The sequence below is a fragment of the Strongylocentrotus purpuratus genome, unplaced genomic scaffold, assembly GCF_000002235.5.
Source record: "Strongylocentrotus purpuratus isolate Spur 01 unplaced genomic scaffold, Spur_5.0 spur5_scaffold_16, whole genome shotgun sequence".
Taxonomy (NCBI): Eukaryota; Metazoa; Echinodermata; class Echinoidea; order Camarodonta; family Strongylocentrotidae; genus Strongylocentrotus; species Strongylocentrotus purpuratus.
In genome coordinates this window covers 12,209,545-12,224,688 of record NW_022145601.1, presented here as the reverse complement: position 1 = coordinate 12,224,688, position 15,144 = coordinate 12,209,545, and the positions used below count along the sequence as shown (strand labels likewise).

The 15,144-nt window shown below is 38.6% G+C and overlaps 1 protein-coding gene across 2 annotated transcripts; it reads right to left on the bottom strand.

The window, feature by feature from the left end:
* Nucleotides 1–510: 510 nt before the first annotated feature.
* On the bottom strand, nucleotides 511–11,452 carry LOC100893698 (uncharacterized oxidoreductase YrbE). Of its 2 annotated transcripts, none has more exons than XM_030986794.1 (6): nucleotides 11,117–11,452; nucleotides 8,003–8,240; nucleotides 6,482–6,552; nucleotides 5,704–5,812; nucleotides 2,853–2,980; nucleotides 511–890 (listed from the first exon to the last, which is right to left on the bottom strand). In XM_030986794.1, exons 2-6 carry the CDS (start codon nucleotides 8,224–8,226, stop codon nucleotides 628–630), a joined length of 795 nt encoding a protein of 264 aa, XP_030842654.1. In that variant the 5' UTR covers nucleotides 8,227–8,240; nucleotides 11,117–11,452; the 3' UTR covers nucleotides 511–627. The 2 variants fall into 2 exon arrangements, with proteins under 2 accessions (XP_030842654.1, XP_030842655.1); XM_030986795.1 differs by lacking the exon at nucleotides 11,117–11,452 and adding an exon at nucleotides 8,924–9,090.
* Nucleotides 11,453–15,144: the final 3,692 nt, after the last annotated feature.

Here is a 15,144-nt window from a genome sequence, read left to right as displayed (position 1 = left end):
ATAAATACTATTCCCGAGTCTTAAGTTTAAATCTTAAATGGTTCTTGAGATATTGTGATAACGGTCAAACGGGACGGACGTACGGACGGACGTACGGACGTACGTACGTACGGACGGACAACCCGAAAACATGATGCCTCCGGCACCACCTTCGCTGGCGGAGGCATAAAAAACCAGAAGACATGTTCACAAAAATATCTGACCTTGAGCAAAGTTCTTCATGGTTAAGTCTTGATATTTCAAAGTCCGTCATAATATGTTTTAGAGTCAATGCACAGCTCGTCGCCTGGCTGGCAGATGGGCATTAGCTCGAATTTCAGGTAAAAAATAAAGCGTTAAGCAGAAGGGCGATAGCACTAAATCGCCTCAAACTTTTATAAAACTGACTTTAATATTTCTGAGAAAAAATTGTGGCCGTGTTTTACTAAAACATTTTTATTAGTCTTTTAAGTTTTAAACCAATTTTCGGGTTGAAAGCAGTTTGAATATAAAACAAATATTTAAATGCGAATAATTTGAAAAGTAGTTTTCAAGTCGCTTGAGCACTAACGCCCTTCTGCCAGCCGGCTGACAAGCTATGCTCTTAGAACTTATGGACCTAGCGACTTGGAAAGATTCAAATTCCCTTTAATTCCTTTTATTGATAGAGCTCGGCTTCCGACTTGCCTCTAATCGCTGGTCATAACCGTAAACAGCTTCGCGGTTAAGGTCGATGGTTGCCAGGACCCCACTTGGAAATTTCAGAACAATGGCCGCCTGATCAACATCGTTCATGGCTTTGATGGCATCGTTGAAGGCGTGGCCCTGAGCAAAGACACTGATTGGTTTCTCACCGAGTATCCATAGAATTAGGTCGATGTCGTGAACAGCACAGTCATGGTAGAATCCACCTATTAATAGTAAAAAAATTACAAGTGATTCTTTTTCTAGAGTGTGTCAGAAATGAAACTATGTCTTGACAACATTTTAAAAAATAATGTTGAGTTCTGGTCATGTGATTGCATTGTAAAAGAAGCTGTTTAGAAGTTATTAGAATTTGTTAAAGAAGATCCGGTAACTTAATTTGTCTAATTAGGCCCTTTAAAACAATCCTTGATTTAGCTCATATGCTGCAATGATAATTATAAACCTTTAGGTCAGTCGGGAACCCAATGACTTCTACAAGCCAATCGCCTGTCTGATCATCAAGATATTTATGATTGAAAATCGAAATCAAAGTTTGCGTTTGCCAAACGGTTTTCATAACACTACAGTCTATCGGGGAACTCAAAGATTTTTACTTTTTTGAGGCACTTCTTGATCATTTTGAAGCGTAATATTTTTAGGGCTTCAATATATAACACCATATCACAGACATGTGCACTGATAACACGTAGGGCCGTGCATCTCAGAGTTAATATTGTTAAACGGTCCCTTTAAAGATCGGGTGACCAACTGTTCACATTAGACCATACAATACCAATATAGGAGTTGCTATGTCAGACGTCCTGTAGCATCACCATGAAAAAAGGTAATGTGGAGGTATTGTATCAAAGAATGTACCGTAATTCTTTTGTGAGCATTTGCTGAGGTGGGGGAAGTTACATACCACTGTCTCTTGTTGGCTCACTAATGATGACACGCAGACGATGTCACAAGATGAATGAGATCTGGAGCATTTTTTTAGGGTGGAGCTTAGCAGGTCTGAGAAAATTATTTTAAGAATATTTTGAAATTCTATTAAATATACAGTCAAACCTGTCTATAGCGACCACCCAAGGGAAACATGAAACATGATCTTTGTAGACAGGTTCCTTTAGTACATGTTCAATGAGAAATCATTTTCATGTGAAACAAAAAATGTGGTCTTTGTAGGCAGGTGCTGGTCATTTAAGCAGGTTTGACTATATTAAGATGTATGAATAACAAAATATGAGTTGCCCTGCACATCAACAGGAATCATCTTTTATTTCGATGTCACCGGACCTTTAAAATGTCTCCCTAATACAGTGACAATATCTCCTTCATGCAGTGATTTAAGGGAGTTTTCGCACGGCAATGCAAGTGCTGACTACGGCGTATTTAAAGGTAAAGACCAGTATTGGAAACGCCCCAATTTCAAAAAATGAAATGGAAGCTCTCATTACCAATCATGTGAAAGAATATGTTTTGACTAATACATGATGATAAAAAATTTGCCGGGAAACCGCCTACTAATTCATATATTTGGTAAATTTGTTTCTCTCATGGTCTGTGAGAGATATAGGGTAGTCCCATATACATCTTTCTGTGTATAGTGCTTGTAACTTTACGAAGAATGGGCCAAATTTCTTATCATTTTGATGATTCCAGAACCTTGCAGATGCTAGATGCTAGATGATCAACCTTTTCTGATTGATTCCACAACGTTTCTTTCACAATGCAATCGCATGACCATAACTGGTCTTTACCTTTAAATGAGCTGTGACCGTGTCCGTACTGGCTACCGTCGCGATCTAATTTGCATTAGGGAGTTTTCGCAACCGGTGACACGGCCTACAACACTAATCATGGTGGGGGGTCGCATGCACTCAGAGCGAAAATTTCCGCGTAGCGTCCATACCTACGACAGTAATCAGCCGAATTAGCGTCGGGAGTCGAGCTAGTACGGGGTGGCGTGATCAGCCAAGCAGAGCGCTTGTTAGCTGTGATGGGGAGGCTCGGATGCAAACGACTTTGCTGACATCACGCAAGCGCCTGCAAATTAGATCGCTACGGTAGCCAGAGTACGAACGGTCACAGCTCACTTAAATATCCCGTAGTCAGCACTTGCGTCGCGGTGCGAAAACTCCCTATTGTCTCCCTTAATGCAATGATAACTTGTTCATCCTCACCTGATATTTTAAGGTATTCTACTGGAGGGAAAGGGGCATCCCTGGCGGTTGATTTTATACACCTGATCTGCCCTATCTCTCCATTCTGCACCCTCTGTCTCAGCTTACGGATAGATGGGTCAAACCGTCTAAAACGGAAATGAAATTAGCGGATTAAAGAGATAGTAGAGTTCTTTTTTCAGACCGCAAATGCCTTCAAGGTGCATGGTTAGTCCTCTTATTATTATTTTAACATTTTCTAGAGCTCTTTTAGGACCTAAAATTGCTATGAAGGTAATTTTAGACCCCAAAATGTGTGAAATTGAGCCAATACGATTATACCAATTCAGCTCCACTTTAAACAAAAAAATGATAACCGTTAATTAATTAATTAATTAATAATAATACAGGGGCCTGCTGGTTGTGCGTATTATAGCCAACACGATAAAGCCAACAAAAAGCTAACATCAGCATTGGCTGGAATAAAACGTAAAGGCACCATCTCATTTTTTCAACGGCTGGTTCTTATTATTCAATATTTGTAGGGCACCACAAATGTTAGAAATCATTATATTTAAGATATTTCAGCCGTCTCTGAACCGATTTTGATCAAAGATGATTATGTCATTTAAATTGTATGTTCTTTCAAATTTGACACTCAGTTTTTCATTATCTCAAGAAAAACTCAACTATCCCTTCAAGGGTCACAGCTGTCGTTCACATCTTGGCCTAAAACTCATAAAGGGTAGTTCACACAAGATGCAATAAACACTCACAGATAAAATTACAACTAAAAATGTGACAAAAGAAGTGGGATTGAGAAAATACATGATCATTAGAAGAATGATATGGCTACCTGTTTATAATGGTTATGCTTATCTTTAACACATATTCATATCTCCAAGACCACACAGAAGTCCACTGTACTACTCATAGTTCAGCTCATCTTTCATAATACTAATAAATAGTGGAGTTCTGTATAGACGTGCTCATGCATGACTTGTCATTGCCACTCAAATTTACAAGGGGTATCAATAATTTAGTTGTTAAATGTATATGTAATCAACCATGGGTACATGTACAATGTACATGGTTCTGTCCAATCCTGTACCTAAGTGAAACATCAAATTGTTCAGTATAGCCTTTAACCTTTAATTTGCCATGATTGCTGATTGGTACGACTGCTGGCTGCACCAATAAACAAAAGGATTGGACTTTATACTATAAAAGCTTTGCTTAACAACCCATTTCTGCCAGGGCCCCGTCTTATAAAGAGTTTATATCAATTGCAACTATAAACCGTAAATATCTGTGTATAAGACGCACTTTTTTGCCGCCGAAAAAAATTGAAAGTCGGGGGTGTGCCTTAATTATACATGTAGGTACAGATTTTTTTTTTTTTTTTTAATTTTTTATAAAAAGTTTTTAGTTTCGATTTATGGCGCTATGCCTGGCAATGTCTCCAGCTCAGTAATCAGTGTGTTGACTCACCACTCGGAAACTACAACACTAAAAAAATTCTGTCCTCTTGGTTTAAAAGTAATCTTTCTAATAGATCTCAATATGTAGTTATAGTAGTAATTCCTCAATTTGTTTTATATAACAAATGGTGTACCACAAGGTTCTATCCTAGGACCTAGGTACTCTATTGTTTTTAATTTACATTAATGATCATACACATTCTTCTAAAAACAACATTGTTACTATTATTTGTGACAAGTTTACAAGCACAAATCAGAGCCTTTAACTGCACCTCGATGTTAAATGAAGGTCCTTCCCCGCGTGGGTTTTCGGCAACAAAACAACATATACACAGATGCGCCTTATACACAGGTGCGCCTTATACACAGAGATTTACGGTATGTAAATAAGACTGGGCCCAGATCTTAATTGGCCGCATATGTCAACTCTTTTATCTCCTATTTCGAGTAAGTTAAAGGGATTGTTTAACAATGTTAAATCTGAGATACACGGCCCTACGTGTTAACATTGTCTGTGATATGGTGTAATAATGAAGCCCTAAAAAAATTGCGCTTTAAAATGATCAAGAAGTGCCTCAAAAAGTAAAAATCTTTGAGTGACCGGTTTTACCATACTCGTTTTCCCCAATAGACTGTAGTGTTATGAAAACCGTCAGGCGAACGGTTTTCAAAATTTGTAATTCCAATCATAAATATCTTGATAATCAGACAGGCGATCGGCTTGTAAAAGTCATGGGGTTCCTGACTGACCTAAAGGTTTTCAATTATCATTGCATCATGAGCTAAATCCAGAATTTTGTTTCAGAATCTGAGACAAAGTTATCGGATCATTTTAATACTGGAACTTAGATACGAAATACACATAGATCCATTGGTAAAAAAATACCCTTGTGAAATACAACGTGGAACAGGGACGATAACCCAACAAATTCTGTGGCTACAATTTTCATTGACCCAGGCTTCTTTATCAAAGGTGTAAGGTCAGGATTGCAATTGGATTATAGGTTAGGTTTTAGGGTTAGGGATAGCTTTAAGGTTAGGGTTAAGTAATGTTGGGATTATGGTTGGTGTAGGAAACTGGCACAGGGTGTCATGCAACAAGGTCATACTTCTGAGTGCGATGGCACAGCACAGGCAGAATTAAAGCCTATCTGTACTAGTTTATAGGAGGGATGAGACCACCCTACAAGGTCACTGGACAGGTGGGTATCTCATCAACTCAGCTCTCAGTTAACATAAGAAAAAGAGGATCACGGGGGACCAATGGTCACCGATTAGGCATTGTTTTCTAAAAAGAGGATCATGGGGGACCAATGGTCACCGATTAGGCATTGTTTTCTATAGAGAGGGAGCAAGTAGCTACAAGTAGTACAGTGTGGCTTAAGATTTACCTGTTGAAAGCACAGAACAGAGGTTTGCCCACCTTTGCAGCCTTGAGGTAGCATTCCCTGGTATCTTTTAACTTGACAGCGATGGGTTTCTCCACAAATATAGCCTTCCCTGCCAATATCAAACAGACAACATGTGCGTTTAACAGATTTTAAAGGGATAGTTGAGTTTTGTTGCAGAGGGCGCTACACAAAGTAATTTGTGAGATAATGAAAAACTGAGTGTCAAATTTGAAAGAATATACAATTTAAATGACAAAATCATTTATGCTTGATCAAAATCAGTTCAGAAATGGCTGAAATATCCATAAATATAACCATTACTAATATTTGTGGTGTCCCACAAATATTTGGTAATTTTGAACCAGCCTTTGAAAACGAAATAGCGCCTTATATGTCTTATTCCAATCATGCCCAAGTTTGTGGGTGATGGAAAAAAAAGGTCAACACCTTTTATTTCTTCTTTAAAAAAAGAAAAAGTTATCTCTGTGATGAAGTTTACATCAGTGAAAGATATCAGGCCTTTTTTATGTAAAAAAAGCATTTTAGGTGAAAATTTTATTCCTGAAAATTCATTCACAAAATTTGTGTCAAACAAAAAATCACATAAAAAATCAGCAAGCATATTGTTAATTATTTGGAAGATTCTTTAATTAGGAATTTTCTTTTCTTTCTCTTGACACTTTGTACATGCATGCATCCAGGTACAATGTCCTTATTAGTTTTGTATGGGAAGAGTGAAAAGAACGGCACAGAAGTCTGATTAATCATAATAACTTACCCGCATCCAACCCTTTTAGTATGATAGCCTCGTGAAGAAGAGTAGGAACACACACAACTATTGCATCCGTCCTGAGAGAGAGAGAGAGAATGAGAAGGAAAAAATAGAATTGAGATTTGGATGGGTTAAAGGTACTATGTCCCTTTTGCAGCCAACCTCAAATTCTGTAGAACTTACAGAATTATGAATATGTCATGTATGTCCTATCTGAAATATAAATGTTAGCAGTGTCCTAATATTCAAATTATGTAAGGAAACCCGTTTACTTGCTAGACTTCACTGTCAGACACTATTGAGCGACTGACTGGCTTTTTCTTCTTCTTTGGTAATAACATACATAAAGTGAGCTGTAAAGGATTTGTCTACATCAATAACCCACTACTTGTAATGGCCAAAATAAAACTGATTGAATCTTTGTGCAGCATAAAATGTACGACCATGCGGGACAATGGTCTGAAAATCAAGACTATTACTTATTGGCTCTATAGCTCCTAAGTCGATTTTACAACTAATAGTCGTTATTTTCCCACTTAAAGACATTTCAAGCCCCATTTTTTTTAAAGGGAGTTCTAAATTAGTATTATCTTTTAAATGCCATTAGAATTTAACCTTTTCATTTTTTGGCCTGCAAAACGGGACATAGTACCTTTGACAGTTATAGTTACTTTTAGACAAAACAACAAAGCTGACCTTGTACTATTGCATTTATCTATTAGAGAAAGAAATAAATCTTTTTGTCCATGGCAATAAATAGCTCCATGAAGAATAGTAGGAACACACACGACTCTTGCATTCATCTATGCCATTACGAACTGCTACGAACGCTGTACGAACGATTTTCAGACAATTGAAAAATCGGGAAGACAATTGTTCGTACGAACCTTTGTGACCGGAGCATAAGTGAAATAAGGAGAGAACTGTTGCCAGAGCATATGTCATAGAGATGTTTTAGTTGAGTGGTTCAAACTCTATAGACTGGGAATATAAAGAAGAGGAATTCAAAAGTAATTCTACACTATTGTCACCATGCATAATGTGGCATCCCATAACTCCTTTGTCTGATTCTTATCTTAAATACATATTTGGAGAGGTAATTACCAATAATACTTGACATGCAACTAACTCTTTCACAATGCAAACGCATGACCAGAACTCGATCAACTTTATTTTAAAGGTCAGATTGAAACCCGCCCCCCCCCCCCCACTCTGTGAATGGAGGGAACCGATGCGTGTTCCCAAACTCTCTGGCTCGTAACAAAAGAAAAAGGTCTACCCGTATTGACTTTACACACCAACCTTTTGCTAAAAGGGGGGGGGGGGTGTTGAAAAAGGCTTGTATAACAAAAGAAAAAGGTTGACCCGTATTGACTTTACACACCAGACTTTTGCTGAAAAGGGGGGGTCGCTGGGAACAGGCATATGCATACCCTAAATAACACTGAGTGGGGGGGGGGGGGGGGTGGGGGCGGTACTGAACTGAATTACCAGTAGTAGAATATGGATCACTATATTTTTACTCACTTCTCGTCATTCCAGACGTTAGAAATGTCTTTGGTGGAGATGACCTGGGTATCGTAGAGGTAGAGCTGCTCCAGGATGGGCGTGACCTTTTTGGTGTCCTCTTCCACAATCCATCTTAGATCTACACGAGGAGACGCGGCAAGGTTCTTGATGTGGATGGTGCCAGCACGCCCCACGCCAAACAGGGCTACTCCTATCTTCTTTTTGCGTTCAACGGTAGTCATGGTGATTCTTAAATCTGAAGAAGAAAAAAAATCATACTGCTATTACATACCTGCTAACATACAGTATGAAAATAAGAATAAGGAATTTTTAGCACGGTATATTCCTTCGCAAACAAGAAATCGCACTTGCAGCGGCAGTGTAACTGGCAATAGGGGTAAATCTTTTCAAAAAGCGAATACAAATTCGCTGCTCGATCATGCAGCCATTCAATGCATGCAATGTGAACTCTCAAATCGCGTCACATGATAAAACAAGCTTAATTTGGCTTAAGTACAAACAAAACCCCCAAAACTCAAAATTTTGAAAATTCAGAATATTCCAGATTTTCAGGTCCTAGAAATATATACTTGTACATGTACCTGCCAACATTTGAAAATAAGAAAATCAGAATATTCTGGATTATTCGTAAGGGTTGGCAGGTATGATACATACATGTTTTTTTTTTTTTAAACATACAAATATGTTTGGCAAGCAAAGAAAGCAGTGTCATGTAAATTGTTTTCATCGTCTGAGGAAACTCTACATTAATTATAAAGCAGTATCAAAATACAATGGTATCCCAACTTTTAAAACATTTTATCAACATTTAGGATCATCATGCAATGCATTCAAAAAGTCAATGAAGATGCATAAGAAAACACAATTCCTTGTTATTCAATGCATTGAACATCCTACATACATTCACGAAATACATACGAGCATATTCAATGGAGTTACATGTAGCTTCATGGAAACCAAACTGCTTTGTGTGTGTGAGTTGATCCACCTTTAATACACCTAAACTGGTAAACAGCAGCTGAACGTCTTCTGAACAATTACCTTGCAGTATGCTGTCCAAGATAAATGCTACTGTTTCTTAAATGTCAAAGTGCATTTCATGGCAACACACATGTTCCTATCTTTTCCAGCAGGCCCAAATGTAAATACCGCTTTAATTGATCGCCTTGGTCAGATAACCAGCTAGAACATAAAAGGCAAACTGCACTTTGTACATGTATGTATACTAGTGACATATATATTTAAACCTCTTGCAAATATTCAAACTATACAGAAATGTTCTGTGACCCTCATTATGTACCTCTTCTTCTTTCAGCTTCTCTTTCAGCTTCTTCTACTTCTAATTTTCTATTTTTCTGTGGACATGCATGGTGCACCCACCAAGTAATTAGATGAGGGCCCTGTTTCATAAGACTTGTTTTCAATAACATTTGTTAAATTTCTATGACAAATTTGCTCTCATGCAGCCTTTCAATTGCCCCCAATTTCAGTAGCTTATAACATTTGTTGTAACTTGTTATTGATAACAAGTTTTATACAAAAAAGGGCCTTGACCTAAAGCCTAAGAAGATATAAAAGAAGAAAAAAGAGGTCATCCTGATATACAAATTACCTTTATGATTTATAATTTTGTAATTATGCGGACATAACTAAACCTAGTTGCCAATGGAAAGTGCCCTCAATAAAAAGCCCATTGGCATTGGGGAAAGATTTAAATGATGACATATTTAGGTAAAAAGTGGAAACAAAGTAGACCCTATTCAGAAATAATTGGTGTCAATTAAATTAAATATATTTCGGAAATTGTGTGTGCCCTAAATTTTGGCCATTAAATTCAAGTAAAAAATGGCACAATTGCACTGGAGACATCTGAGGAGTTCAGTAGAAAATCTGACCGAAATTGATGGTGTCCTCTCGTTGGAAATAATATGGGTGCAAATTATATGAAATAGATACCAAATTAGATCTGAAAATTATGAGGTCCTGCATAGAAGATGCATGAAATAAGGCGAATTGGAGGTGGCTATAACAGAAATAATATTACAAAAATATGCCAATTTCTTGTTTTCTCCCCCCCCCCCCCCCCCCCCCCCGTTCATGTGTGTGTGTGTGTGTGTGTGTGTGTAATTGGATTTTTACAGATCTGTATCAATCAGATATACGTCTGTATGGGGACCGACCTTTAACGTCACCATCCGAAAGGTCTAGGCTATAGATTCTAGATCTACTACAATTTTTTTTAGTGGGCACTATTTTTTAAAACTAAACAACACCCCCCCCCCCCCCTCTCTTGAGTATAACAAATAAATAAAATGCTGGGGGGCCAGGGTGTTATGGGGCCCGTCTTCCGGTTTTTAAATAAAAAAAGGGTGTTTTTTAGGCAATATTGTGAAATAGGCCCCGCAATTACTTACCCGTCTTGTAATCGATTACAAATCATCTTAGACTTCTAACTTCAGTCTTCAGCCAACATTTTCATGACGTACAGCAATAAAAGGCGAGTTAAAAAGGGGGTTGAAAGGGATTTATTTTTTAAATAAAAATTAGGAGGAGGGGGGGGGGGGGGGCACGTAGCAACGGGGGGGGGGGGGGGGGGGAGGAGAGGCCCCTAACCCAAAAAAAGGACTAAAAGATAAATTTAAAGAGAGGGGGGGGGGTAGGGCCCCCCCCCCCCCAAAAAAAAAAAAAAAAAAAAAAAGTAAACTAAAAGATAAATTTAAAGAGAGGGGGCCAAAATATTAAAAAAGAAAAATGTTTTTAAAAAGGAAAAATATTAAAAAAGGAAAAATATTAAAAAAAGGTAAACAATTAGATTCTAGATCTAGATCTAGATCTCTAGTCTAGACTAGATCTAGATGTCTAGATCTAGATCTATAGATCTAGAATCTAAATAACGAAAAATATTTAAAAAGTTAAAATATTAAAATAGGGTCTAAAAGATAAATTTAACAAGTTAATCATTTAAATGAAACCCTTTTTAATAATTTGCTAGCTTTATTCATTAAACCTCAAAACACCCCCTAAATTATACTTCGGTGAAAGAAGCCCCACTACCGTGCTGTCCGTCTTGAAAATGCATAGGATGCGCTACTTCATGTACTAGTACTTTACCTTTACGATGCACTACGGGCTAAGTCTCGCCAGGAGTCGACACGGACAATGCACAACGAATACGAGCTAGGTTGTACCGGTAATTATCGAGGTCTGTTTGGAACTTATACTTCAGCTAGCCCCTATAGTGCAGAGAAAACAGCACATTTGTCGACGAAATGAAGAGTACGTTCCAGAATCCAGTGTCGAAGTCTCAGTTCCCTTTTTCACAGCTTGCCTAAGTAATGTCACTAAATAAGTATAGACTGATACTTTAGATGAATTTCTAACTCTACGGCCACGGCACTGCTTAGCTAGCTAATCAGGGAGGAACGGCCGGTGTGACCGCGCCGTTTGTCCTACCAGTTTCGTTTGTCCGTCGGACATAATATGCGGGTTTTCTGCTCGCACGGATCGTCCGTGACTCGCACGGATCGTCCCGCAGTCTGTCCCCCATTGTTTTACGTGTATATTTGATAAAAGGAAGAAACTCGGCAAATCAATGTATTTAGACTCATTGTAAATCATGTGGTTGGCATTTTTTCTAGAAATTACATAATAATAACTCTCTACAATTTTTTAAAGCAAATGGGCCAGTCCTTTTGAAATAGAAGTGAATATTTTCTTTAAAACCTTTATTCTATGAAGGCATACTCGTAATATCGGCCCCACAATTACTGTTGTAATCGATTGTACGTGGCTTCGTACTTACGGTCAGATGAGCATATTTTAATACCATATTCATGACACTGGCAGGTCACTAATTGGCGTATGCTCCAAGGGGCGGAGCCCCCGAAAGTGCAGGGGTTTTAGGCATTACAATCAAGATCAGGTTAGCATCCAGGGGCCAGCCTTAGGGCCCAAGATAGGGTCCAGGGGGCAGAGCCCCCGGAATTAGCTCAGGGGTATGGGCATTTAATTACGGTTACATGAGCATACTTTCTTTTCTATTTCTTTCTATTTAATTCTCTTTAATATACTTTTTCAAAAGTGTGGGGTGGGAGGGAGGGGGGGGGGGCTTGAGCCCCCAAGCCCGCCGTTCCGCGGGACCTGACATGTCGGCCTCTAAATAGTAAATAAGCACATTTCTTGCCTGACTGTAAATTGTGATATATGTCATTCTCCAACAAACGCATAAAAAGTATAATTTACTAAAAAGCGAGGAAAAATCCCGGAAAATTAGGCCATTTCAGCAAGATCTGTATATCACTGGTATCAAATTAGAAGAAAGAAAAAAAAAATCACTTTTAAAGTTTATATTGGTGGGGGTGGGGGGTAGGAACTGGCTGAATACTTACACCTATGGTGTGGAGGGGCTCTTTCTTCATTTTTTTTGTTCGGTAATAAATAAGGTTAGTTTGTGTGGGTGTCACTCAGGCGCGGATATACGGGGGGCAATGGACCCGCCCCCCCCCCCCCTCTTTGAAAAAATAAGAAAGGAAAGGAAAGAAAAAAGAAAGGAAAGGAAAAAGTAAAGAAAGAAGAGCTAAAAACACGGGTTAGAAGAAGACCCATCAGGGCACTCACTTATCCGTATCAGGAGGAAAAATACACGGGGGCTCGGGGTGAATTAGCCCCCGAAATGCCAAAAAGAGCTCCCAAAAGTCATAAAAGTAATCCCCAAAATGTTTTAAGTATTTTTTCTCTGATCCGTATATAGGACAAGGCCCTGGGGCAGCTAGCCATACTCCGATATTTGGGTCGTTTTCCGATCAGAACTAGCCCTAACTATCATTCCAGGATTTTTTGTTTCAGAACGTAAGACAAAGTTACCCAATCCCTTTAAGTTTCAAATAGTAGACTTTATTGAACTGTAATTAGGCTTAGGAACCGGGGGGGGGGGGAGGAGGATTGGGGGGCACAGCCCCCCCAATATATATATATATATATATGGGGGGGGGGGGGCTCAGAGATCATTGAGTCCCCCCCCCCCCCCCCCCCAATATTTTTGGCGGGGCTTTTAGATATCATTAATTGAGCCCCTCAATCTTTTGGTGGGGCTTAGATATCATTGAGTCCTTAGGGGCTAAGATACCATTGAGCCCCCAATATTTTAAGTGGGGCTCAGATATCATTGAGCCGCCCTCCTCCCCAATGATTATATTCTAGGCATGAAACTCATGTATACCTATAATCTACAGACGTACCATTCAAATATAAACATTTTATAAATATTTATTTAGGGAGGAGAGAGAGGGGCTCAGACAGCAGATCTCGCATATCATTGACCCAAAAAATATATTTGGTGGATCTCGGATAACATTTAACCCCCCAAATATTTTGGAGGGACTCTGATATCATTGAGCCCCCCCCCCCCCCATATGTTGGTGGGGCTCAGATATCATAAGCCCCCCTCCCCCTCAAGTGTTTTTGGTGGGGCTCGGATAAAATCACAGAGCCCCCGATATTTGTGTGGGGCTCGGATAACATCACGGAGCCCCCCGCTATTTTTGAGGGGCCCGGATATCATTGAGCCACCCCCCCCCCCCCAAAAAAAAAAAAATATATATATATATATATTTCGGCCGGGCTCGGTTATCATGAGCCCCCTCCCCAATATTTTGTTCGTGCTGATGAGTTGAGGGAAGTGTATGCCGGAGATATTGACTTTGTAGCATCAACTCTTGACTTGGAATGATCATTTACACCAAGTTACAATGTGCATTTCCAAAAGTATTGGAATAATCTCCAAGTTAAAGTTTCTTCTACCCCATGCAACCTTATTCCTACTATATAATTCGCTAGTTCTCCCGTATATAACATATTGTAATAGTGTATGGGCAAATTGTGGTTCGACAAAAATCAATTCTATTTTCAAACTGCAAAAGAAAGCCATACGTATTTGTACAGGTTCGCATTTCTTAGCTCACACTGATCCTTTATTCTATAAACTTAAAACACTAAAAAATTTCGATCTGAACACTACTCAAGTAGCAGTTATTATGTTTAAGTACATTAATAATCTGCTTCCACCATCCTTTGATAACATGTTTAGGTTTAATAATTCCGTTCATTCATACTCTACTCGCATATCTGGAAACTTCCATCTTACAAACCCCAAATTATCAATAACACACAAATCTGTTAGACATTCTGGCCCGGACATTTGGAATGATTTACCCGACAACATAAAGTCTTGTTCAACCATCTACTCCTTAAAAACTACACTTAAACGACAAATAATACAATCATATGCTCCCCCTCTCTAAATTAGTATAACAAAACCGTGACTTATTTATTCTTTATCATGCAACTGCTCACTGCACCTGCACTTGCACCGCACCCTCTTGGTCACTCAGTTTTTCGAAGAGAGTTATGTCGCCAATTCTTTTTACGAGGCCCCCATCCATCTCCAGCCTAACCGCTCACGATGGTGGTCTCCTGCGTTCCAAATTACCTCTCTAATTTATTGAAAATATTTCATATTTCTTATGTTATTGTATGCTTCGTACATGTTTATCGAATGATATAATTAACCATGATTTTTGATTTAATTACTTTTGTAAACATTGTATTCATTGTATTTGTTATTGTTCGAAATTTTGTACTTTGACTTTGAATTTGTATATTTTTGAACGCAGAAATAAAATCAATCAAACAAACAAACAAACTCGGCAGCTAACAAGCCTCCAAGACGTGTGTGACGATGAGAGTAAACATATCAAATATACATTAAAACAATCTGTGAGATTTTCAACAACAGTCCAATCTATAAGAGATCATTCTCAGAGGTGCACATCCTTCTTCTCATTTACCTTACAATCCCGGTTACAACGGCAACTTGCGAGAGAACATTCTCTGTCTTGAAACGGATCAAAACTTATCTGATAAGTACAATGACGCAAAGAAAGCTCAACCAAATCTTAATATTACTCATATATGAATCTCGTACAGATAAACTGGACTTGAAAAATATTGCCCAAAACTTTGTTTCCAGGAACACAAGAAGACAAAACTTCTTTGGCACATTTGTCTGAGGCTGCATGTGCACCTCAAAAGAGGAAAACTCTGAAATTTTTCACCGCGATGACATAGACGAGGAACAAAGA

Bases quoted from the DNA above. Each gene is read 5' to 3' on its own strand.
- LOC100893698 (XM_030986794.1), bottom strand. From the start codon at position 8,226: ATGACTACCGTTGAACGCAAAAAGAAGATAGGAGTAGCCCTGTTTGGC. The intron at 6,553-8,002 runs GTGAGTAAAAAT...TCTCTCTCTCAG, and splicing joins AACGTCTGGAATGACGAGAA to GACGGATGCAATAGTTGTGT. The intron at 5,813-6,481 runs GTAAGTTATTAT...TGATATTGGCAG, and splicing joins ACTAAAAGGGTTGGATGCGG to GGAAGGCTATATTTGTGGAG.